The following is a 26,604-nucleotide window of genomic DNA, read 5'->3' as shown; positions in this document are numbered from 1 at the left end:
GTTGATAGAAGAGCAAAGGAGGAATCAGGGGTAGAAGACTGTTGTCCTTTGGAGGATAGAATCAATTCCTCACTGCACAGCAATGCATACAATTCGTCTAGGGTGATGGACGAGGAGCATGTTCGGATTGCCGTAGCAAACGAGTCGTAGGAAGGAGGTAGGCCGTTCAGAATGTGAAGAATGATATCTTCAATGTCAGGAGTTGATCCTGCAGCCGCCAGGGCGTCAACTTTTAGGCGAACCTCATGGATGTATTGCTGCATGGAGTGATTTTGCTTTTTGATATTGTGCAACTCATTCTTGAGCTGGATCACATGCGATCTCGTAGTGGAGTTTAGTCTACAGTCAAGTGTGGACCAAATCTCAGAGCAGTGCTCTAGATTGACGACATATGGTAGCTGAGAGGATGATATTGTGGAGCTGAGAGCTGTGGCAAGGAATTGGTTTGTGAGAGTCCAGGACTTCCTTTCAGCAGATGCAGAAGTGTGAGTTGTGGGAGATCCTGCTGACCCATCTAAAAATCTATAGAAGCCGCTGGCCTTGAAGACTTTTGTTATTTGAGATCGCTAGGTAAGATAATTTGTTGAATAGAGCTGTGTGGGAACCAAAGAGTGCAGCCTGGTCATTAAGAACTTGAGATTGGGAGATATTCCCAAATTTTCTGAGCTGCCGGTGACTTTGCCGGATCTTGTAGTGCTGGCTGATCCAGGATTCATCATGCTGTCTTCTTCTATTGCTGGCAGATAAACCTCCAGAGGAATCAATGGAGAAAACATGAACTATTGGGTAAGCCTCTCTTGATTCTTGAAGATGATAGAGGAGATTTCCAGCTAGTAGAGCATGAGTTAGATCACCGGCTTTGGCTCTGATACCATGTAGAAATTTTGTATTGAGATGGATAAGTGAAGAAGAAGAATAGAGGATTGAACAGAGCTTCATAGGCTGATGAATAGTAGCTGATATTAAGCTACAGTGACTGATACATGAATGAAACGTAACAACGAATAGTGGAACTTCTATATGATTCATTGAATTGAATACCATCACCCGGTTTGCCTTACAAGTATTTATAGAGGCAGGGGAACATTCTAGAGCTGCAGCTAGGAGGTTGTTAGCCTAGCTAAATTAGTTAGAACCAATCGGCTGTAACAAGAATCAGTTACACAGTACTGGCATGTAGTGGATCTGAGATTCTTTCTGGAATTCTAGAGAAGAATCGAGACCCTCTAACAGTGCATGCCAAAAGTTGGAAAACTTAGTAGCATTTTTAGGCTTTTCTTTGCTTTTTACTAATATGGATCAATAAAATTGGGAGTGCTTGCATAATTTGCATCCACTAAGTAATACTTATCATGTGGAACATAAAAGCCACTAAAATCTAGTGCGTGTTGCAAGATTGTAGCTTCTAAGGCTAAGCCTTCCCCACCAGCCCAAAGGCAAGCAAAAGTCATATGCAACCATAATATTTTATGATAAACTTTGTTTACAATTTTGATATGGTTCTTGCTTGTTTATTGAAATTGATATGGGGACATGGGTGTCATCAATAGCACCAATATAATTTTGCAATAGAAAAAAAAAGGCTATCAAATTCTCATGAAATACTAATTTTACTTCCATAGTAAATATATAGTTCAAAATAAGGAAAAATTTTGCGGTTGCTTTTAACTTGTGGCAGGTGATGGTCGACAGAAGGCATATATAATATCTGATAAGCTGCATAATAGTATCCAAAACTTGATCAAAGTATTGAATTACGATTTCACTAATATGCTAGATTTGCTCCTGTACAATATGGTTCCTTATATTTCTTGATAAGAGGTTCATAGATATTCCTACTTGCTTCTTACAAATGACATGTTTGCTATTGCAAAGAAGTTATTTGTCTCTTAACATTGCATGAGTTCTCGAAAAATACCAGTTTCCATGCAAAAGTCCTTTCCTATAGTGAAACTTGTGACATATGCAGCTACAGACAAGATCAACATGTGACAGGATCAATTTTCATTGAGCCTTCATATAAACTAGAAAAAATTATCTGCATCATTTCATCATTTTCATTATTGATCCTTTACTAATAATTCAGGTCTATATTAACTATAAGAAATTCTAACGGTAGGCAATAGGTGATAAAGGGTATTAGGGCAAAAAGTATGGTGTTTGCAAAAGGAGGGAAGGGATATATAGGTTAAATATCTGGTTTACAATACTAGGTGAAATGATTAGTTATAATGGCTAGTTGAAATGACCGATTGTGATGGCTAGTTGATATGACCATATATAAAAAGTTAGTTGAATTGCCTAGTTACAATAGCTAGTTGAAATGAATGGTTATATTGGCTAATTATAGTGACCAGCTATAATAGTTAGTAGAATATGGATTTTAAGCGTTGAAAAACTATGATTTACAATAGCTAGATAGTAATGATTCTATTTAAAAGCTAAAGTGAATTTATCTATAATAACTACTTCCGACAAAGCAGACATTTTCAAAAATTTCTATGACCATCCAAATATCTAAAATTTTAGAAAGCTATAGCACGTTTCTCTATATAACTAGATTATTAAAGTATTTTTATTCTCTAGTATTTTTTCTAGGATACCCAAACAGGATTTTAGTTGTAGAAAACTCCCGTGATCAAAAAAAAAATTGGCGAACTTTGATTCGGATGGTACAATTATGACAAAGAATGGAGGTTCGATAATAAAAAGTGACATAAAATTGAACATTAAAATAATATATTTTACTTTTTATTTTTCTATTTCTTAACTATATAAATTATCATCTCTCCAACCCAAATGATGGATTTATACAGTAAATTAGGATGTTATAAAATGTTCAAAGAGGGAGACACGTTAGTAGATGTGATAATGTTCTAAGTAGATAAGGGAATGATGCAAGAGTTGTTTTCTTTTTTTTATCTATGGTAGAAAAGGATTTAGTATGATGATTAAAAGAATACAAAAGAGAGTGTGGGAAGAAGTAGGCATACACTTTACATTTTAGTTTACAAATTTATCCTTCATTATAATTAGTTTGTAATGAAAATTTATATACATACTAAAATCCAAAGACCGAATCTGACAAATATAAAGCTCTCCTCAATGCTTCCTTTAATATAGCATTAGATTAGCATATCATAATTGTTGATGTATTTGGGCGATGAGAAGCACTATAATTAAGCAATAGAGTGGATAGAAAAAAAAATAATATATATATATATATATTAGATTTAATTTATAGTTGATGTATAATAATTTTTCCATGCTTACAAAATAGTTTTCCATCCAAATTTTTTTTTGATAATTCAATGTAGCAAAGAGAAGCCTACAAAGCGTACACAGTGCTGGTGGACTTCTAACCCAAGCGGCGGTGTTCTTTCATATGGAAGAGATCTGTTCATATGCTCCAGTGGTTTTGGCGCAGATCATGCAGGCTGCTGGGGACGGTCTGTCAATTGATGTTCTGGAGGATAGGTGGGTGGTCGAGCATCCACTGAGTCGGTTGTCGACAATGGTTGATTTGGCGAGGCTGGCCCTCGGTCAGCGACCTCGTTATCTCTAGCGAGGGCAAGTGGGATGAGGGGCTAATTAGAGGAGCTTTCGGGTCCCAACTAGCTGAGAGGATCCTTGCCAGCCCACTATCCTACGAGCCCACGACGAATAGACTGGTGTGGTCGGCCACTGGGAGGGCTAGGGTCTGATCAGCTGATGTGCTAGTCGCAATGGGTAGAGAGAGCTCGACGCGACTGGACGGCAGCTGGATTTGGAGAATGCGGATCCACCGCCGGGCGGATTGCTCTATTTATCTAAAAGGTGGCCGAAGAATGCATTCTGACTAGGAGTGTAGTAACAAGGAGGGGTGGGGGGGGGGGTGGGGATCTCTCTATTATGCTTGAACTGCCCGAAGGCAGAGGAGATGATCAGCCATGTCCTATTACAGTGTCCATAGGCCATTCAAATTTGGCGATGGGCTTCTTTTCTCCTACCGAGGTCCACTAAGTCTGCTGAGAATTTACTCCGGTACTTGAGGTCTGCCATTCAGGCTCCGAGTTCCGCTGCCTGGGGCATTGTTGATATCTATCTGGCTTATCACATTTGGCTGGATAGGAACAACAAAGTCTTCGAGACCAGAAGGCCCCCTGAGTATTGTGATGAAGCCTCCGAGGCTACTATGACTGTTTCATCTTGGTTGGCTAGGGACATTTGGGTTTCTCTCTCTGCTGCTATACGTCTAGGTATGTCCTCACATCCTAGGAGCCCCCACCCCTCGGCCACCTTAAGATGAACTTTGATGGTAGTTTGTCCACTGGTAAAGAAGGCACGAGTGTTGCCTTTGTAATTAGGAATCAAGAGTAATCTGTTCTGAGGGCGGAACTCAAGTTGCCTGAGAGGGTGTCTCCTATACGAGGCGAGTTTTGGAGGCCCAGTGCATCATTTTGGAGAGGAACTCAATGAAGGTGGTTGAACGGATTCTACAAAAGGGCCCAGGGGTCTTTGACTATCCGCTTCTAGAGGACGTTCGACGGCTACTGCAGAATTGTGACATCTTTTAGGCTGGATATGTATTTCGAAAGGTGAATAGAGTTGCTGACTGAGTCACCTCTTTTGCTGCTCATCATTCTGGAGAGATTTTCTGGACCCGTTTTGTATCTGTCTCTCTACCGCTGTGGAGTATTTTGTCCTTTGACTCAGTAGGCGGCGTTCATGCGAGATTAGTATAAGCTGCCGGTGTAAAAAAAAAAACCATTTTTGATCCTCATTTTGTCCACCACAGGTACACAATGAGCTATTAAGTCTAAGGCCCCGTTTAGGGGAGCTTTTGGAAGACTAAAAAGCACTTTCTGGCCCTCCAAAAGTATTTTTAGATAAAAAATAGTGTTTGGTAAAAATTTCGAGAAGCTGTTTCAACTTTTTCAGAAAGCTAAAAATAGCTTTTTGGCAGAAGCTCCATTTTGTAGCTTTCTGAAAACGTTGTTTTGAGCTTTGTCGGAAAGCTCTATTTTTAACCAAAATACCCCATTAAAAAAAAATTCCTCCCAAAAAGCTCATATCACCGCCTGTTCCTCTCCCAACCCCCTCCCTCTGCCCCACCGCCGCCCCCATGCCCCCGCCCCCATGGTGGGGAGGTGCCGAAGAAGAGGAAGAAGGGTCGGTCTCTCCCTTCCCGTGGCCGCCGCCGGCCAAGATGTCCCCGTCACGGATGGAGAGGTGCCGAAGAAGAAGGAGATCGGTCGTCGCGGATGTCTCCGCCCCCACGGTGGGGAGGTGCCGTAGAAGAGGAAGAAGAAAGGGGCGCCCTCCCGCTTCCTGCGGCCGCATGCACCGGCCACGACTTGGCCCCCTCTCGCGGCCGCCACGGCTTGGCCCCCTTCCGGCGTCGCCGGCCGCGCGAGAGCAGAAGAAAGGAGAAGGGGGGAGAGGAAGGAAGGAGAAGAAGAGAAGAAAAAAGAAAAAGAAAAAGAAAAGGAAAAAAAAAGAAGAAAAGGAAAGGAAAAAAAAGAGAAGAAAAAAAAGAAAAGAAAAGAAAGAAAAGAAAAGAATAAATTAATAAATAAATGTATAAATAAATATGTATATAAATGAATGAATGAATGAATAAATAAATAAGATAATAAATAAATATATTTCAATGAATAAAATAATAAATAAATAAATAAATAAATAAATGCATAAATAAATATATATATATATATATATATATATATATATGAATGAACGTATAAATAAATAAATAAATAATGAGTGAGTAGCAAATAATCTGATCTTTATGATATTGATAGGTACAGTGAATTTGTCACCATTGCAAATAGTTAAGTAAAGAGATAATCAGTTAAATAGATAAATAGTCATTAGAAGGGTAAAAAAATAATTTACACTAATATTTTATATATTTATTATTGTATTATACTATAAATATAATATAATATTATATTATATCATAATACATTAATATGTTATGTTAAATAATTTTATATTATGTTATATTAAGAAAAATTAATTTATACTAATAATTATAATATTTTATACCTTTATTATTGTATTATACTATAAATATAATATATATTATATTATATCATAAAACATTAATAGGTTATATTAAATAATTTAATATTATATTATATTATGAAAAATTAATTTACTCTAATAATTATATTACTATTATGCTATACTATACAATGTCATATTAGTATATTATAATAATATTATTTTATATTACAGTAATATTATACTATATCGTATATTATGTATTAATATATATTATATTTTATTATACTCTGTTGTATAATATTATACAATGTTTATTATAGTACTTTTATTATATAAAAATATTTTTTTAATTTATTTATTAAATTCATATTAAAATGCCACAGCATTTTAAAAATATAATTACTAAATAATAAATATTTTTTTATAAAAGTCGTACTCAAGCATCCTACTTTCAAAACAGCTCTATTGCGTATGGCCCTCCAAACAGAGCCTAAATCTCTCCGGGTCGGTATTCCATGTTGCTGTAATTTGCAGTGACGTCAGGGACCCACCAAAGGCGTACGCCTTCTGCTGCTTTCCAAAGCGCTGTCTCCTCCTTGGCCCCACCCAGGGGAACATGACTGCATCCTCTTACCAGCGTCATCAACTTACAATCACAGAAGAAAAAATGAATTTTTTCGTTCCTCCCTCTCACCATCCTCTCCTCCTGGATCGACCCACGACGCATCGCTCCTTCGTGTCTGTCGATCCCGCGGAGACACGAACCCGCCGCCGCCTCCTCTAAACCCACTTTCCTCGATCTCTACCGCCATCGGCCGGGCGGTCTCGCCGGATCCGGCCGGTTTCCGTGTTGGCGTTCCGAGGGCACTCCGGGGCCGATCCTGCGCCGTGATCTAAGAATTTCGGCGAGGGAGGGGGGCGTGGATGGCGGCGGTGCGGCCTTCCAACTTGGACACCTTCGATGCGTACTTCGGGCGAGCGGATTTGGATCGCGATGGGAGGATTAGCGGGGCCGAGGCGGTTGCTTTCCTCCAGGGATCCAATTTGCCCAAGAACATCCTAGCTCAGGTGCCTCTTTTCTTTCCTTTTCCTTTTTTTTTTCTTTTATCTCGTATATTGGTTGTTTGGTTAATAATTGGGTTCCTTATGATAGCTAAATTTTGCTTGAATTCTGCTTTAGCTAGGTCCGTAGATAAATAGAGGTTTGATTTGGCCGGGGATCGGCATAGAATTAATTGATTTGTTTTGTCCATTGTTTTCTAATTTTTTATGGGCATGCAAACAGTTCTCGTGACTGGCATTTTCAGTCTGTGAGACTTTATTTTCATGAGAGAAGGGGAGAGAAAAGGGTGGGGCGGTGGGAAGCTAAATCTTGTAGCTTGGTGTTCTGTCACATTAGATGCAAATTCAGAACCTTGTATGAAAATTAAATTGTTAGCTGCTAACGAGTGTGAATTTCTGCTAAACTGACTCATATCAAAGGTGCAATTTGGGTTCGTTGCTTTTGTATAATGCGAAGTACATCTCAAGTTTGGACATCACCAGTTCATTGGAGTAAATGCATTTTGATGAACCTCCAAGAGATTAGCTTTTCTGGAGATGCTGATATACTTTACATGTAGCTCTTGCCAGTGCTTACAAGCAGATCCCACAATCCTTTATCTTTTTGGTGAAAATGTATTTGTTCTTCTCATGTTAGACTGGAATCAGAATATTCTTGGCATAGAAAATCTAAAAATAGGTGTTCATTGTTACCATTGAAGTGGGACAAAGGATGTTGTGGTGGCTTCTTGCTGCTATATCATGCTTTGACCACTGTGGCCTGCACTAAGTAGCAGCTGTTCATGATGATGACGCACTTTATCATTTGAACTCCATTATGCTATCAACACTGCCCAGTATCTGTGCCGGGGTGGGGGGGGGAGGCTTTCAGAAAGTTTGGTGTACATTCAGTCAACAATTTCATTGCCGATATGCAGACTCTTGTATATTGGAAGGGCTTGTTTTCTATGTTTGTAGATCTGATATTGAGTTGGTTTTGACATCATTAAGATCAGGATGCTAAAACATATATTTCCTGTTCATGCCTCTTCTGTTATTCGATTGCTGTTTTCTCCTATCTTGATTTTGTATAACTTCTCTTAGTTTCTTTTTCTTAATTTATGGTTACAGTTTTGTGGGAATGTTTGATGGTGTTGAGTTTTTTTTAGCATGCTTCTGGGTTTGACCATTAAATGTATAGATGCATTTCAGTTTTACATCAATGCTTAGAAGTTTGTCAAATCTTATATTTATTGAAAGTGCAGTCTCTTTTCTATGTGTGTGTCACATATCGATGACTGATCATTACTGGAGAGTTTTACGGTTACAAGTTTTTTTGCTCTTGGTATCTGTTATCATGGCAATCTGGTTGTGTGCAGATATGGATGCATGCTGATCAGAGCCGAACTGGCTTCCTTGGGCGCCAAGAATTCTATAATGCATTAAAACTTGTAACTGTGGCACAAAGTGGGCGTGAACTAACACCTGATATCGTAAAATCTGCATTATATGGTCCAGCTGCGGCTAAAATTCCAGCACCACAGATAAATCCTGTGTCAATTCCTTCACCTCAAATGAATTCGGTCCCTACCCCTATGCCCCAAGTAAATTCTATGCGGCCATCGTCCACTCAAATGGGTGTTGTGGCGCCAATTGCATATCAAAATCTAGGATTTAGGGGGTCACAATCAACTCCAAATGTGGGCATGAATCAACAGTTCTCTTCGAATGCTAATTTCATGAGGCCACCTCAAGCAACACTTGCTGCACCTTCGCTTCAGATGCAGGGTGTCAATCAAGTACTTTCTGCAGGCAGCAATGTTACTGGTCCACGGATGCCAAGCTCAAGTACACCGAATCTATCAACTGATTGGCTTGGTGGGAGGACAGGTGGAACTGCAGTTGGGGGAACTTCTCAAGCTTCTGTTAGGGGCATTGGCACCTCGCAGAACCCATATGGATTTGGCTTGGCATTTTCTGGCATGTCTCCTGGACTGCCTCCTAAACCACAAACACAATCCGCACCAGCATCCTCAGTTCAGCTGAAACCTCTGGATCCAGTTGTACCATCATACCGACCTGCTGCTAATAATGAGTCAAACGCTTCAGTTTTATCTGGAAATGGCTTTACATCTGACTCAGCTTTTGGAGGGCATGCATTTTCTGCTACTTCTCAAGCAAGGCCAGATGCTTCTGCACCAACTTCTTCTGCAAGCAGTTCAGCCAACTCCTCCAATATCATGTCACCGGCTGTCAGGTCTCAAAATTTAATTAGGCCAGGTCAACCTGATCCTTTGCAGCATACTGTGGCACTTACTTCTGGTAGTAGTCAGCTTCAACAGACTCAGTCAATAGTTAAGCATGATCAGCTAGATAAAATGCAGAAGTCTGCAGCATTGGCTGCAGTTAATGTTTCGGCTGGATCTCTAAGTTCAGATTCCAACCAATCGCAGCTTCAATGGCCAAGAATTACTCAATCTGATATTCAGAAGTATACTGCTGTGTTTGTAGAGGTAGACAAGGATAGAGATGGAAAGATCACAGGTGAACAGGCACGTAACCTGTTCTTAAGTTGGAGACTTCCTAGAGGTAGGCATTATTCCATTGCTTTATGTTGCCTTGAGCTACGATCTTTCCAAAGAGTCAATATTGATTTACTTCAAAATGTTATCAGCACCTTAAAGATGAACTGAAATCTGTTTGATGTTATCATCTGTATATGCAATTAGAGGGCGGGCCTTGGCGCAACGGTAAAGTTGTTCCATTGTAACCTAGGTGTCATAGGTTCGAAACATAGAAATAGTCTCTCTACATATTAGGTAAGGCTGCATACATGTAACTGTTTGTAGACCCTGTAGTGGTGGGAGCCTCATACATTAGGCTGCCCTTTTTTTAATCTATATATGCAATTAGGATTTTTGCTCGTGCAGTTGTGCTCTTCATGCTGAATTCTGTAAGCATAAAGATTCAAAACTGTATATGTAGAACGATTTATTTACTTGCAGAGGATTTCTCTATCTTGCATTTTGTTTTATTATGCATGTTAGTTAATCAAAAGGGTAATTTACTTAACTTTCAAAAAGGTCATTATGAACTGGGAGAGCTAATAACTTGGCATTGCTGTCTTTTTATGATATAATGCTAATGCAGTTTGTTCCCTTGAGTTTTCAGAGGTCCTAAAACAGGTGTGGGACTTATCTGACCAAGATAACGATAGCATGCTTTCTCTAAGAGAGTTCTGTGTTGCTCTCTATCTGATGGAGCGGTACCGAGAAGGGCGTCCTCTTCCAGCTGTGCTTCCAGATACCCTTAGGTATGACGAGACATTGTTACGTGCCACAAGTCAGCCTTCATCTTCATACGGTGGTCCGGCTTGGCAGCCAAATCCTGGTATTTACCCATCTTTGTTATTGTAGATGTAGTTTGAAGCTGGGAATGTAGTAATTTTGAACTTCCTCTGTTTTCAACTTTTTTGCAGTTCTGTTGTTATATCACTAATCTTCACCCATGTGTTGTTGTTTATTTATGGACCAGGATTACCTCAGCAAGGGATCCTTGGATCTCGTTCTGTGATGCCTGCCACTGGAATGAGGCCACCAATGCAAACATCTGTCCCTCTGCAGCCTGATGGTGCAGTTCAGTCAGTGCAACCGAAGTCAAGAGTACCTGGATTGCATAATCACCTGGCAAACCAACTCAGCAAGGATGAGCAGAAAAAAATGAACTCAAGTTACCGGGAGGCGATAGATGCTGATAAGAAAGTATTTTTGTTGTCTTTTTTTTGTTTAAGTATGATGAGTGCCATCAATAATTGCGATAGTTACAATTTTAACTTGATTTCTGTATGTCTATAAGCTGCAACTTTACCTATAAACATTGAAGTCAATACAGTTAGTTTACATGACATTCAAATAGTATAGATAACAAGACTAATGGATGTTGATCACTTAATTGTGTTATGATGGCTAAAAACCTAGATGTCTATTAGCCACTAATAAAAGTAATAGTCAACTTGTTTATTAACCACCCCTAGTATGATATAAGATCTTAAATCTTTGTTTTAACATGTTTTGTTAACAGTGATCCTTGAGATGTGAAGCTTACTGGTGCATTGTTTTCTTTGTTGGCTGATGACAGCAAAAAACTAATTATGCTGTTAATGGCAGCTTGTTCACTTACCATTCTTAGGAATTTCTTAAAATATTAGAATATATTTTTATTTCCTCTTTGTTTCGTCATCTTCCATGCCTTTCTCACAAACTTAATTTTAATGTAGATTACATGATTCATTGCTATCATTTTGTCTTCTGTTTTCTTGTCAAAACCAAGGTTTCATCATCTGAGTGATCTTTTTCTTTTTAGTCTTATATTGAAATTCTGTAGTCATAATGTATCAAAGCAAAAATTTCTTCATGGGTTTATTGCTTTTGAAATATCATTGGAAGGGTGAAAATATTACATTCATGAATTCTTACATGTATCACTTTCATGGATGCCTCTCTTTCTTCTCCTAGCTATACCTTTTTTGGAGGAAATCTGCATTTTTTGGGTAGCCTGGATCTTCATTTTCTTGGTAAGAAGTTTGTAGGTTTAAAGACAAGGATTTTCTAGATTTACCTTTGATCTTCTGCATGCATTGCACACATTTGGCTTTATCTCATTTTACAAATAATTGCTTGATATGTATAACTCATGCACAAGCGTTCTAAAGCATGCACACAGGAAATTGCATTGCTGTTGCATACGGATGCCTGGTGTGTTGGCAGATGGTTGCTACTTGCTAATTTGATCATTCCAGAAACTGTTGAGATGCACCTTTTTTAACAATCTCCATTATTGCCTTTTCTTCTAATGTATCCATCTCTTAGAGCTTTTAGAAGTTTGGATATGGTATTTTAATTTTCATAATTGACACCTTGTCTCTTATGGCTGCTTCACAAGTTCTGATAAACTGAGTGAATTCTTATATGGTGCTATGAAATAATCTACATGGTTACATATTGCACTACTGGTTGTTCTTTTTTTCTTTTTCTAGTTTCTACCATCATTTAGTTATTGATATATTGTCCTTGGAGGATAGAATGTTTTAATTCTTTTCGTTTATGAAAGGTTCAGGAATTGGACAAGCAGATCCTTGATTCCAAAGAAAAGATTGAATTTTACCGCACCAAGATGCAAGACCTCGTGAGTCACCTGCTTATTACTTGTATTATTTTTCCAACAATGGTACTGTTCTACATGAATGAATCCAGACGCCAAACAACTAACTTGTTTTCCTTTCTAATTTCATCTCTTGAACTTTTGAAACAGCCTCATTGTGATGACTATGTTTTAATACTTAATAGCAGCCAATATTTCTGTTTCCTTTCATTTTTTTGCTTTAAGTATGGTGATTCTTCGGGTCTGAGTAATTGGACGACATTTTCGATGTAAAGTACATACATACTTCATGTATGTATATAATTTCCTTTCTGATTGACTTCTGGAGAGGCAATTAAGACATATTTGCCTTCTATGTCATTTGAGATGATTCTAATTTACCAATAAAATGTGGAAAATTACTTGATGAGGGGCTGAAGCAACCTTTAGTGCACAAGGACTTTCACTTGGATGACATTTTCAATGTAAAGTACATATATACTTCATGTATGTGTATAATTTCCTTTCTGATTGACTTCTGGAGAGGCAATTAAGACATATTTGCCTTCTATGTCATTTGAGATGATTCCAATTTACAACTAAAATGTGAAAAATTACTTGATGAGGGGCTGAAGCAACCTTTAGTGCACAAGGACTTTCAGGGAAATTTCTGCAATCTAATATATTAACTGAATCAGATGAGGTATGCAATCAAAAATATTTAAGCTGGTGCACTTTTCCTGGATTGGGTTCTGAAATAACTCACATAGATCGGTAGTTTTCTGGAAATTTGATAAGCATCTAAAAGGGTTATGGTATGACTGTTATATTGTCTATAGCATGAGTTCCAAATGTGAATTTAATTTGATAACTTCTGCAAAAGTGTTCCTTGTGTTATGTCAATGTTTTCGGAGGGTGGATTGTGTATCTGAAAGGACCTTTCAAGAGAAACAAATTCTTAAGGTTGGAATCGGAGTGTTGTATTACCATTTGGTAGGTTGTATATTTTAGTGGAAAGATACTGCTCACAAAGTGACTCGTTAGAATAGATAATAACATGGAGGAATGGACAATATGTTGTTGTATATATCTGAATGTGCATGTTTATATTTTTTATGAATTTAAGGCAATGGGGTCTTCGTAGTGATGTAATCAAGCCAAGCTCAATTGAGCCTGAGAACTAGGCTCATTGCCTAAGTGATAGAAGATGCTTTATGCAAGACAATGCTAGATGCCAAAAATGTGGATCCTCTACTAAATTGTCAGCTATTGTTAAAATAGTTCTAATGCCTAGATCTTAGTAAATCTTTGAACTGAAATGCCTTAATTAGAAGAAGGTCCGGTATAACCATGAAATGATTGAAAAAAATTAATTTGGTAATATTGTCAAGTGAATAAAAGTTCAGTTGTTGTTAAATAGGTATTTTATTTAGTTGCCTTCTTGTTCTACGCCTGTTTTATCTGATAACTGTGTGTTGTTCTCCTTTTTGTGATCAAGGTTCTCTACAAAAGCAGGTGTGACAACAGACTTAATGAGATCACAGAAAGGGCATCTGCTGGTAGGCATGAGGTACAATACTATCAAAAAAAAAAAAAAGATTTTGCATTTCTGCTTGCACATAAGCAATATTAAATTTATTGTGGCTCTACATGACTTATGTTGCTCTTATTTTGTAAGTGGATTGTTAATCTTACTGGTTTCTACTTCTTGCATATGAAACTTGAGTCCAAGAGAAGTGTCAGAGCATGCAAATGCTGTCAGTGGTCTTGTTAAAGTTGTTCATTATATATTACTTTTTTAGAGGTTGTTGCCTTCTATCCTTTTTTCTTTGTTTTGTAATGTTTCTTCATCTGTGATTAGCTTGTAGAAATCCTTGCTCTCGAATTCTAGTATTTGCTCTCATCCTGTGCTGTATAATTTAGTTTGATACATCTTAGTGCTGTACAACTTTACGTTGAAGGGCCCAAAACATGCTTGTTTATGCAATGACCATTGGTCATAATATGTTTGTAGTTTTTAACACTGAACTATGAAGTTTATCAACGTTTTGACTTCTACCCCAATGCTCTCCATGCCTAATGTGGTCATATTTTGACATACACAGTTTGATTTTGAAACAACAGCTTGCTTTGAGGGAGTCACTCCACATTTTTTCATTTAAGCTGTTAGGAAAAAGATCTAGAGTGCCTCAGCCACAATTTGGTCTGAAGAAATCTTATATTGTTAGAAGCATGGAAGGTAGATAACAAGAAAAATATAAGATTTAATGCCATGAATCATTATCATGGTTTTCATGATGAAAAGGACAAAAACTAACATAAGATATTCTATGCTCTTTACATATAAAGAACTAATGTAGATAGAGACCTTGAAGATTTTCTTGCGATGGCTATCATTCATGCACATACAAATATGCATTAGTGTGACCACGTGCCTTGAATATCAGTGATTCAGTATTCTTGTGTGTTCTGGAAGTTATTTGTTTCCATTTACAAGGAAGCATGTTTCATCAAAGGCAACCTAGGCAAGGTGGAATTTTCTTCTCCTTTTCCAACTCCATCAAGCGTCAAATTGTGTTTGAGATGTTCAGCGGATGGTCTGGCAGTGTGGATCTTTGAGTGACCATTCAAGCACCGAGGATGGGCAAAATTGAGATACAGAAGGAGGCACTGTCCATTATTGATCCTAGATATTCACCTTTTTAGTTTCTTTTTGAATAATGTGATTCTATTTAAGTATGAGAAATTGGGTGTCAATCTTTTGGTAGGAATACTTATTTTTTTAGAATAATGTGATTCTATTTAAGCATAAGAAATTGGGTGTCAATCCTTTGGTAGGAATACTTATATTTTTATGACTACGAAGTAAGAATTTTATCAAGGGGTTATTTAGTGTGCAACTAGGCAAGTTACGGAATAATCTGTCGCAAGTCAACTTGCAAATTTGACCCTTTTGTTGCAAAATGACTTGCTGTAAAATTTGGTTACAAGCATGGTCTGCCGAACTGGGCCGAACCCCCCGATTCGGACAGTGCTGAGCTGACTCGGTGCGCAACCGGGTCGGTTTGCTATTTTTTTCGGTTCCGGCCTCGAATCGACCAGAACGGGTACCGAACCGGCCGAAACCAGTCTTGAGCCGATCGAAACCGGCCAAAAAGGGTCCGAGCTGGCTGGAACAAGTGCGATCCGGCTTGGAACCGGCCGGAGCTGCTCGGTTCCTTTCAAACTCGGTGGAACCCGGTTCGCACCGAGTTGATGTGGTTTTGAACTGGGCCTCCTTTTTTGACTTGTCAGAGGCATTATTTGTTGTTGGGAAGGTCCTATTAAAAGCGGAGGAGAGGTTTCTGTCGCTCTTCCTTTCCAACAATTTAAAAATCACACCGATTCAGCAGTTCAAACGGAAGATCCAAGCCTAAATAAGATATGCTATTTCCTCTATCTCATTCTTTCTTTTTTGGGGGGTTGCAAAATAAGGAGAGATCATGCCAAAATTTTTGATTTGGCTTGATTTTATTATATATTGTAGATATATTAACGATCTACAAGATGACATCAAAATTTTTAATTTTTGGATTATATATAATTTTTAAAAATTAAAAATATCTTTTTGTATTAAAAAATAATTTTTTAAAATAAATAAAAAATAAAAAATTTTAAAATCAGAAACATATTTAGGGGTATGCAAGCTACTCTCCATAAAAAATTGATATTCATTCATTCAAGTTTTGATGCAATTATGTGCATAGTGGCCTAGGCCTAAATTTGAAAAAAATTGAAACATAAGTAGCCTTTGATGTATGCTCAAGGGCCTGAAAAAATATATGTAGCATTTATTGTTGAGCTCTACATGGATCTGAACTGAAATTAATTTTTAAATATTAATATTTAAAAATTATTTTAAATTTAAAAATTAATTAAAAATATATAAATAATATCAAAGTTATGAAAAATTAGTAGTACGTATTACATAATTCAGAAGTAATTTTTGAGGCAGAAATCATAATTTTCTGAATTTATGATATTTAAACATATTTTTAAATTTAAAAATTATTATAAGTAAATAAATAATATGAAAAATTAGTATTATGTATTACATAAATCAAATGTATTTTTTTGGATAAAAAATTATCTTCGTCATAACGATATTTTGCTATTTTTAAATAATTGATAAACTATGTACTTGATAAACCTGCAGGAACGGAACCATCAAAGAAAAAGGAGTCAGAGTGTGACATTAGCTAGGATCATAAGTAAATGCTCTTGGGTCGGTACCATTGAAAGTGCAACTGGTGCAACATAGAGTTCAAGGAAGGAGGAGTAACTAGGTTGAAACAGCACTTAGGTGGTAGTTTTTTCAATATATCTATGTGTCGGAAATACCCACAGGAGATTCGACAGTTGAAAAAGTACTTCACCGCTTTCAGAGCAGTAAAGGAAAGGGTTTTCAAGAAGAATGTAGAGGTGGACTGCCGAGCGGCAGAGCCAGAGCTTCAGTGAGAGATCTGAGAGTACTTATAATTCGAAGCGCATTTTTTATAGGATGAACATACAAGACTACAATGCCGCTTGGTTCGAGAAATGGGCTGATGTACCTCTTGACTATGTTGATGATTCGGATATCTACAAGAGGTATCTGTTAGGGTCTGTCACATGCCGCTGAAAATTCAAAAATTTTTCAGATGCGCAGCGGAATGACATGTGCATATCCCGTTCATCGCATGAACGTATTTTAATACCTTTTGTAGATAGATCAGGATTAAATTCTTATTAAATCATTTTAAAATCATGATTAAGATCAGATCTTCATCTTGTGCGGGTAGATGGTCTCCGCAAATCTGATTTACGTGGTATTTGATGAAGTTTCAGTGGAAGCCGCACACACGTCCGGCCTCTACAGGTATCCACACGAAGTAGTGAGTCGATCGAAGCCTTTGGATCTCCCCGGGGTGCTAGCTCCCTTGCAGAGAAGGCTATTGATGGCTGAAGTCCTCTCCTTTGAACCAACCTTTAATTGCCTTGAGAGGAGGAAGAAGGAAAGATCTAGGAAGAGGAAACAAGGCTCTTTGCAGCCTTTTTTTTTCTCCTGCGCTGGACCCAAGGAAGAGGAAGAAGAAGGCCACGCCACCCTTTCTTTTTCTTCCTTTTCTCTTGCGGCTGAAAGGAGGAAGAAGATGGGAGGTTGCTGTCGTGAACACCCAAGAGAAAAGCATGAGAGGAGGGGCCAAACCCCTCCTTTTAATTCATTATGTGATAAGGATAAGCTCCTATTTTCAAGGAGCTCATTATTATCCATTGAACTCGGCAGCAAGGAGGGTCTTACGCCCCTCCTTTTTCTTCCACGAATTTCCCAAGGGGAGGGGCGTGGGCCCCTCCCTTAAGTCCAATTAAATCTGCCATTTAATCAAATTAAAGGGTGATTTAATTTAGGTTCATTTCATGAGTCCAATCCTATTCAAAATAGGATTTATATGAACCCATTTCAATTTCCTCCTTATCTTAATCTAATTAGGATTTAATTGAACCATGACTCTATTGAATTCTCCAATCCTAATCCAATTAGGAGTTATTTAATTAATTAGATTAAAATTAAAATTAATTAGGACTTGAGAAAATCCTAATCTAATTAGGACTTGTTCAAATTTCAGCCCCAAGATAATTAGGACTTTAGAAATCCTATTCCAAGTAGGACTCTAATTTAATTTGAAATTCTAATCCAATTAGGACTTCATGAATCCCACTCCAAGTAGGACTCATGATCAAGTCCAATTAATTAAATCCAATTGCAATCCGATTGCAATTATTCCTTCTTATAACCACTAACTCTTAGGAGATTTTCAATTTATCAATCTAATTGATCATATGTGATTCTCAATCACAATTCAACCATCGGATCGGTCAATACTTCTAATGTGTGTGACCCCATAGGTTCTATTCTGACTGGTAGTGAGATATATTGCAATCTCTATCACAATATTATTGAAAACTCCTTTCAATGGGTTGAAACAATTCCAACTCAATTCACCAGGGATTATCGACCATCGAGATGATCCCTGTGAGTCTCACCATCCACCAGTGACACCTAGCAGTATGTAGTGGCTACCCAGCAGAATAGAATGATGAATCTATAGGTGCAGTTATCGTATGATACAGTCCTATCGTGGATCCCTACAGACCGGAGGTCATGGATAACTCGTCAAACCCCGTCATCTGTCATATGTCTAGATTTATTCGACTTGAGTTCGAGAGTGGAAAACTCTTTCTCCACTGTATATACTGCCCTGGCCAAGGTCTTAGAACTCAGTCTAATAAATCACATAGGATCACTCCTCTTCTATCAAGGTCGATAGATTCCATGTAAGTGCATACCCTACTCCTACAGTGAACCTACCGCAGCCAATCTACACAACAAGGACCCATATGACTAAAGACCATGTATATGTGCAGTCAAACTACAATAACCTCACTGTGAATAGCCGAAGCACCGCAGGTCAAAGGACCAGTCACACCACTGCAATATCAAGCAAGTCACTGACGAGTGGATAGACATCCAAGTGACTTCTTGTCTTGGTCACACTCAGTACCCTTGTTCTCTAACAAGCACCTGCACTATCACTTCAGTATCCCTAGTTCCCTACACTGTGGACTCGAGTCTCGTCCATCCAAAAGAAAAGCGATCTGTGCACTGATCGGATCGATCACCGTCCTCGTGATGATCCATTGATCAGGAGCATTTAGAAATTAATCACCAATGATACATGGCTCAAATTCTCAACTCTTGAGAATATGTATCATCTTATTAATTTTTTTGGACGATTCATAGACACATAAACAATATGAATAAAAAGATGCCCATTTATTATTCAATAATAATAAAGTCAAGTACAAATTTATGTCCCAGAATTAATAATGTGTCCGCCAGATTGGCTTCTAGGGCATACATCTAACAATCTTCCACTTGCACTAAAGCCAATCAGACATATATCTAAGTCCCATCTTCTCAAGGTGGGCTTCAGTCTTCTGCCGATTTAATTGCTTAGTGAGCGGGTCCGCCACGTTGTCCGCGGAGTCTATTCTCTGCGCCTCGACATATTTTTTTTCGAGGTAATCGCGTATGAGGTGAAAGCGCTGCTCTATATGCTTGGACTTCTGATGAGACCTTGGCTCTTTAGCAAGAGCTATGGCGCCATTATTATCGCAGTAGAGTGTGATGGTATCTAATGGCATTACATCTAGCTCTGCAATGAATTTCTTGAATCAGAAGACTTCCGTTGCAGCTTCAGAGGCAGCGATATACTCAGCTTTCATGGTAGAATCAGCAATGATCGGTTGTTTGGAACTCTTCCAATTTACCGTACCACCATTGCACAAGAACACATATCCAGATGTAGACTTTCTATCCTCAATATCAGTTATGAAATCTGAATCTGTGTATCCTTCTATCTTTAACTCTGATGATCCTCCAAAAATCAAGAACAAATGTTTAGTTCTTCTTAAGTACTTAAGAATGTTCTTCACAGTAGTCCAGTGCTCTTCGCCTGGATTCGACTGATATCTGCTAGTGACACTCACAGCAAGGGCTATATCAGGTCGTATACATAGCATGACATACAGCTCCCTATTGCCGAAGCATAAGGGATCTTGCTCATGCGTTGTATCTCTTCAGATGTGTTGGGACACATCTTCTTGGAGAGGTGAATCCCATGCCTTAGGGGTAATAGACTCCTCTTGGAGTTTTCCATACTGAACCTCTTCAGTACCTCCTCTATGTACATCTTCTGTGATAGGCCAAGCATCCTCTTAGATCTATCTCTATAGACCTTAATCCCCAAAATATAGGATGCTTCCCCAAGGTCTTTCATGGAGAACTCTTTTGATAACCAGACCTTGACCGAAGTTAGCATGGGAATATCATCCCTATCAGGAGGATGTCGTCTACGTACAGTACGAGGAACACGACAGCACTCCCACTAACCTTCTTGTAAACACACGGTTCCTCTTCATTTTTGGTGAAATCAAACGATTTGATCGCATCATTGAAACGAGTGTTCCAACTCCGAGATGCTTGCTTTAGTCCATAGATGGACCTTTGCAGCTTGCAGACCTTGTGATCACCATCACTGGAAGTGAAACCCAAAGGCTGCTCCATATAGATATCTTCATCAAGATATCCATTCAGGAAAGCAATTTTCACATCCATCTGCCATATTTCATAATCATGAAATGCTGCAATGGCAAGCAATGTTCGAATGGATTTCAGCATGGCTACAGGTGAAAATGTCTTCTGATAGTCAATACCTTCGTGCTGACTATACCCTTTCGCCACTAGCCTTGCCTTATAGGTCTCTACCTTCCCATCCGAACCTATTTTTCTTTTGTAGATCCATTTACATCCAATAGGTACTATACCTTCTGGTGGATCTACTAAGGTCCAGACTTGGTTGGAATACATGGAGTCTATCTCTGACTTCATGGCTTCCAGCTATTTCTTGGAATCGATATCAGATATCGCCTTGTTGTAGGTATTGGGATCCTGTACATGTTCCCTATCTCCCATGAGGAACATTTCCTCGGTATCCTCTACTAATATACCTAAGTATCTATCAGGAGGATGGAAGATCCTACTTGATCTACGAGGTGGAGGAGGTACTACGTGTACTGGCTCTATGTGAATAGGTTCTATAGGATCCATTACTTGTTGCTTTTCAGAGACTTTCTCTTCAAGCTCAATTTTCCTCCCATTGCCTCTATCAAAGATAAACTATTTTTCCAAGAAGATGGCATGTCGGCTCACAAACACATTGTGATCCTATGAGACGTAAAAATTGTATCCTAATGACTCTTTAGGATATCCTATGAAACGAGCACTTATGGTCCTAGGCTTTAACTTGTCCGCCTGTTGTCGCTTGATGTGGGCAGGACATCCCCAAATCTTGAGATGACCAAGACTTGGCTTTTTACCATGCCATATCTCATACGGTGTGGTAGGAACGGACTTAGAGGAAATTCTATTCAATAAATAAATCGCAGATAATAAGGCATCTCCCCAAAGAAACATAGGCAGATCTGTGAAGCTCATCATGGATCGGACCATATCCAATAGAATCTGATTCCTCCTTTCTGACATCCCGTTGAGTTGAGGTGTACCCGGAGGCGTCCATTGTGAGACTATGCCATTATCCTTGAGATAATTCCGAAATTCTCCACTAAGGTATTCTCCTCCTCGATCTGATCGAAGAACCTTAAGGGTTTTTTCAGTCTATTTTTCTACTTCATTTCTGAATTCTTTGAACTTTTCAAAAGACTCAGATTTGTATCTCATAAGATACACATACCCATATCGTGAATAGTCATCGGTAAAGGTAATGAAGTACGAATAACAATCTCTAGCTGACACATCAAATGGGCCACACACATCAGTGTGTACCAGGGTAAGTATTTCAGTGGTCCTCTCCCCATGTCCTACAAAGGGCAATCTAGCCATTTTTTCTTGACTCACAAACTGGATATGACACCTAGCAGTATGTAGTGGCTACCTAGCAGAATAGAATGATGAATCTATAGGTGCAGTTATCGTATGATACAGTCCTATCGTGAATCCCTACAGACCGGAGGTCATAGATAACTCGTCAAACCCCGTCGTCTGTCATATGTCTAGATTTATTCGACTTGAGTTCGAGAGTGGAAAACTCTTTCTCCACTGTATATACTGCCCTGGCGAAGGTCTTAGAACTCAGTCTAATAAATCACATAGGATCACTCCTCTTCTATCAAGGTCGATAGATTCTATGTAAGTGCATACCCTACTCCTACAGTGAACCTACTGCAGCCAATCTATACAACAAGGACCCATATGACTAGAGACCATGTATATGTGCAGTCAAACTACAATAACCTCACTGTAAATAGCCGAAGCACCGTAGATCAAAGGACCAGTCACACTACTGCAACATCAAGCAAGTCACTGACGAGTGGATAGACATCCAAGTGACTTCTTGTCTTGGTCACGCTCAGTACCCTTGTTCTCTAACAAGCACCTGCACTATCACTTCAGTGTCCCTACACTGTGGACTCGAGTCTCGTCCATCCATAAGGAAAGCGATCTGTGCACTGATCGGATCGATCACCGTCCTCGTGATGATCCATTGATCAGGAGCATTTAGAAATTAATCACCAATGATACATGGCTCAAATTCTCAACTCTTGAGAATATGTATCATCTTATTAATTTTTTGGACGATTCATAGACACATAAACAATATGAATGAAAAGATGCCCATTTATTATTCAATAATAATAAAGTCAAGTGCAAATTTATGTTCCAGAATTAATAATGTGTCCGCCAGATTTGCTTCTAGGGCATACATCTAACAGTATCGCCACTCAACCCAATTTTAGATATGACATGTATATTGTACTTTAAATAAAAGTAATTGATTGTATTATTTTATAATTTTTACCTCACTAGATTTGAGAATATTTCATGTTGCTCCTTGTAGCATGCAACATTTTATTAATTATTTTAAAATAATAAGATGCATCATTTAGATTAAACTAGGATCATAGAAATATTAAAAACATCAAAAAATATAAAAAAATCAAATAGACTTAAAATCATTGAAAAAGTTTAACAATAGTAATTATCAATTAAATCAACTTGAAATGCTCCAAAAAAATGGTGTGCCGGTACGGAACCGGCACTCCCTACTATACTGACACGGTATGGTACTGAACCATATTGGCCTTCAATCGGTACAGATTCTGGTATCGGTTCAGCGGACCTTTGTCACAAGTGTAACTGCAACCACTAGTTGCAACTTGCATTTGTCATTATTATCGGTCCCCACCCATCTCACCATCTTTGAGCACACTTCTCAATTTTAATACAATATAGCAAAATATTATTATATGATGTTATTATATTACACATTGTATAATGCAACCATGGAATGCCGAATCAGGCCGAACCGCCCAGTTCGGCCCATAACGAGCCGATCCGGTTGGAAATCGGGTCGATTTGCTATTTGGATTCGGTTCTGGTCCCAAACCAGTCGAAACTAGTCTTGAATCGGTCGGAATTGGTCCTGAACTGGCAGAAAAATGTTTGAACCAGGCTTTACCTATGCGAACTGGACTGGAACCGGCCGGTTCCGTTCCAACTCGATGCATTGTCGATATGCGAGGGTTGGCACTGAAGGGAGCATTGTTGAGGATTTGATGACGAGGTAGATATTCTGGCAGCAGGTCACTGCGATAGTGAAGACTATAGACTATTGTTTGAAGTGCTTCGAGCCGTGGACAGCGAGAGATACCCCTGATGGGCTTCTTGTATCACATAATAGAGGGTGCAAAGATTCAGATCACAGAAGTAGATCCGACATATGCTCATGAGCATGATCTACTGAACTGGCCTGAACCGACTGGTTCAGCATGTATTGTACCGATACCGGCGCCAATCGGTACGGTTCGACTATGAAAAACTAAGGTCGAAACTGAACAATCTTCGTTGTGTACTGGTACCGACGCGTAGGGACGAGTGCCCGTGCGCGAGGAAGAGCGTTTAGCGCGCGCCGCACACGGGGAAGAGCGCCCCTTTGGGCGCGGGGCACCGCACCCACTGGAAATTGCGCCTGCGCGAGGTGCCCCGTGCAGGGAACCGCTTCCGCCAGCTAGGAACCACGCTCACGCGTGGTTTCCCGCGCCCGCGTTGGCGCACGAGGCATTTAACGTGGGGCGCGCGCCAGTTCGGTATCGGTTTAAATCGGTACGAACCGAAATCGTACCGGTTCAATAAGCCATCGGTACGCCTATCGGTACCAGTACGGTGTACCTTACTCATGAATACATCGATATCATTGAGCGGCGATAGGACTACCAGATGGATAGGAACTTGCATCTAGCAGGCAAGCAAGAACATTGAAAATTAGACTGCTTCTATACTTGTATAATTTTACTAAGATAATTATGAACTCTATATGCAGCATACTATCTAAACTCTCAGTTTCAGTACACCATAGCTGGAACTGATTTGGATAACGAACTTTTGGCCGCTCTACATAATGTGATTTATAAGATGAAGCTTGATTCAGAAGTCGCGGCCTTATGTCTAGAAGAGGTAAGTTAACTTAAATGTAAGTTAATTGGTATTTTCAATTATTGACATAGTACAACACGAGTTTTTTCACAGACTAAAATATTTAGAGAGGGCACCGATAGCTTTAGAGTCTTGGCAGCTGTCGTAAATCCAGATATGTTACACATTAGGAGGATATTTATCGGACGTTAGATGGTTACTAATATGGTACTATCTTATATGTAATATTCTTCAATGTTTTTATAGCTGAATGGTGGATTTATTTTGGGTTGTCCGCGAAAAATTTTAAGCGGTTAGCTATCCGGATCCTCTTCCAGATGGTCTCCTAGAGTAGTTGTTAGCGTAATTAGTCCATCTTCGTCCTCATCTATAGCAAGCAGAGAAATCGTTTGATACAGAAGCGCCTCAACGACCTTATATGTATTCACTACAATCAAAGATTGAGGCTAAAGTGCATTCAAAAGGAAGTGAAGCTAAGTACACGAATCCGATCCATAGTGCTTTCGTTGATGATGAGGCTGATTCTATGATCGGATGGCTTGTGGGCTAGCAGCAAGAGCTAGAGCTTGATGAGCGAGAATCGCCTCACGACCGGCCAATTTCGTAGCCAGTGAGGCTTGGGTTAATGTAGGGCAATGGGCAGCGAGCAATATTGCACTCATCCTTTTGGCTGATTAGCCATAGCCACAAGGTAGCCGGTCATCACATGACTCCTTATCCGAAACATCCTCTTAGAGATATGATCGAGAGATGCTTAGACGAGGCCAATACGCTATTCGATCGACTCAGTCAGGAGGGCGATATACATTCTTCCAACATAGCCAGGCAGAGAGCCACAAAGGGTAAGCAGATAGGGAGTGGCACGAAGAGTAAGAAGGCAGCTGCCTAGCATACCAAAAAATAAAATAAAAGGCGCCTGCAACCCCAATGGAGTGTCGAGAAGTCAGTTCACTTAGATTCAGAGATCAGGAGCAGCAATTCTGGTGGTCATGGATCTGCTGGCCAGAAAGAGAGTGGAGGACAGGAGCCACTGTTTATGAGACAGCCGCAAGGTGGTCTTCGATTTATCGGTGAGTCAGTTTATGCATGCTACACAGGATAAAAACCATGGTGCACGATTTGGTGGAGCCCGCTAGAATCCGGTTGCATATATAAGACGTGCTTCTTGAGGTCATTCAGGAGGACATGATGCAGCTACAGATGACCTTGCACGTGGAGTAGGATTTATAGATATATTAAGTTCCGAGTCGTATACTAGATTCTATTACCCGCAGCCACATGCAGCCTATGACCCATACGAATATGGATATGGGGCGTTTGAGGCATATTTCGATGGCTACTATCTTACGTAGCCGGAGCATCTTATGGGTCGGATTTTACTGCCAACTTATTCGGTGGGCTTCTTCACAGTCGTTTTATCAGCCAGTTTATCAGCTAGAGAACACCTCTCAGAGCCAGAGCTTCAATAAGAGATCCAAAAATGCTTATAATCCAAAGCATATTTCTTATAGGAGGAACATATAAGACTACAATGCCGCTTGGTTAAAGGGGTGGGCAGATGTGCCTCCTGAGTCCTGATTGTGTTGATGATCCAAATATCAATTAGAGGCATCGTCACTCGATCCGATTTTAGATATCGGTATGTAGTATTTTAAATGTATGTAATTGATTGTATTATTTTATAATTTTCATCTCACTACTTGATTTGAGGATATTTCATGTTGCTTTTTGTAGCATGCAACATCTCATTAATCATATTATTTTTTGTAGCATGCAACATCTCATTAATCATATTATTATTTGTATCATTTTAAAACAATAAGATGCATCATTTAAGGTTAAACCGAGATCATAGAAATATCAAAAAACATCAAAAAAATATCAAATTAGACTTAAAATTATTGAAAAAGTTCAAAAAGAGTGATTACCAATCAAATTAGATTTAAGGTACGGAGGTGGCATACCCTACTGGAACCGTTTGCCGATCCGTATGGGTCCCGATATTGGTTCGGCGGCCCTTGAATGCAACTATAACAACATTGTACAATTTATGATTTTATGCGTTAACATCGTATAAGTATATAATTAAGAACATAATATATAATACTTAATATGAATTATATTATTTTGCAATATTATCATAGTATTATAATCATTAAGGTACTATAGTATAATATTGTAACAGTTAGAAATTAGTATATGCCTATATTAATATTACAATGATACGTTATTTTATAATGTAAGCATTAATATACCATATTATAATAGGCATAATAATTTGTTAACATATTCTATCTTATTATCATGTTACTGATATTATCATATTTAGCAATATTATATAC

The 26,604-nt window shown here is 38.8% G+C and overlaps 1 protein-coding gene across 2 annotated transcripts in view; it reads left to right on the top strand.

Moving 5' to 3' along the window:
* The first annotated feature begins 6,638 nt into the window (after positions 1–6,638).
* LOC103723600 (epidermal growth factor receptor substrate 15-like) overlaps positions 6,639–26,604 on the top strand; it is a 39,984-nt gene continuing 20,018 nt past the window's right edge. The window contains exons 1-6 of one of the 2 annotated variants that reach the window (XM_008814558.4): positions 6,639–7,059; positions 8,412–9,621; positions 10,204–10,422; positions 10,567–10,793; positions 12,148–12,216; positions 13,670–13,741. In XM_008814558.4, the coding sequence (XP_008812780.2) occupies positions 6,916–7,059; positions 8,412–9,621; positions 10,204–10,422; positions 10,567–10,793; positions 12,148–12,216; positions 13,670–13,741 (1,941 nt within the window). In that variant the 5' untranslated portion in view covers positions 6,639–6,915. Of the gene's footprint in view, positions 7,060–8,411; positions 9,622–10,203; positions 10,423–10,566; positions 10,794–12,141; positions 12,217–13,669; positions 13,742–26,604 lie in introns of both variants that reach the window. The other variant, XM_008814556.4, reaches the window with a different exon arrangement.

The sequence above is a fragment of the Phoenix dactylifera genome, unplaced genomic scaffold (genome assembly GCF_009389715.1).
Source record: "Phoenix dactylifera cultivar Barhee BC4 unplaced genomic scaffold, palm_55x_up_171113_PBpolish2nd_filt_p 000304F, whole genome shotgun sequence".
Classification (NCBI taxonomy): domain Eukaryota; kingdom Viridiplantae; phylum Streptophyta; class Magnoliopsida; order Arecales; family Arecaceae; genus Phoenix; species Phoenix dactylifera.
The sequence above is the reverse complement of the archived record's forward strand: the minus strand, read 5'-3'. Positions and strand labels throughout refer to the sequence as shown.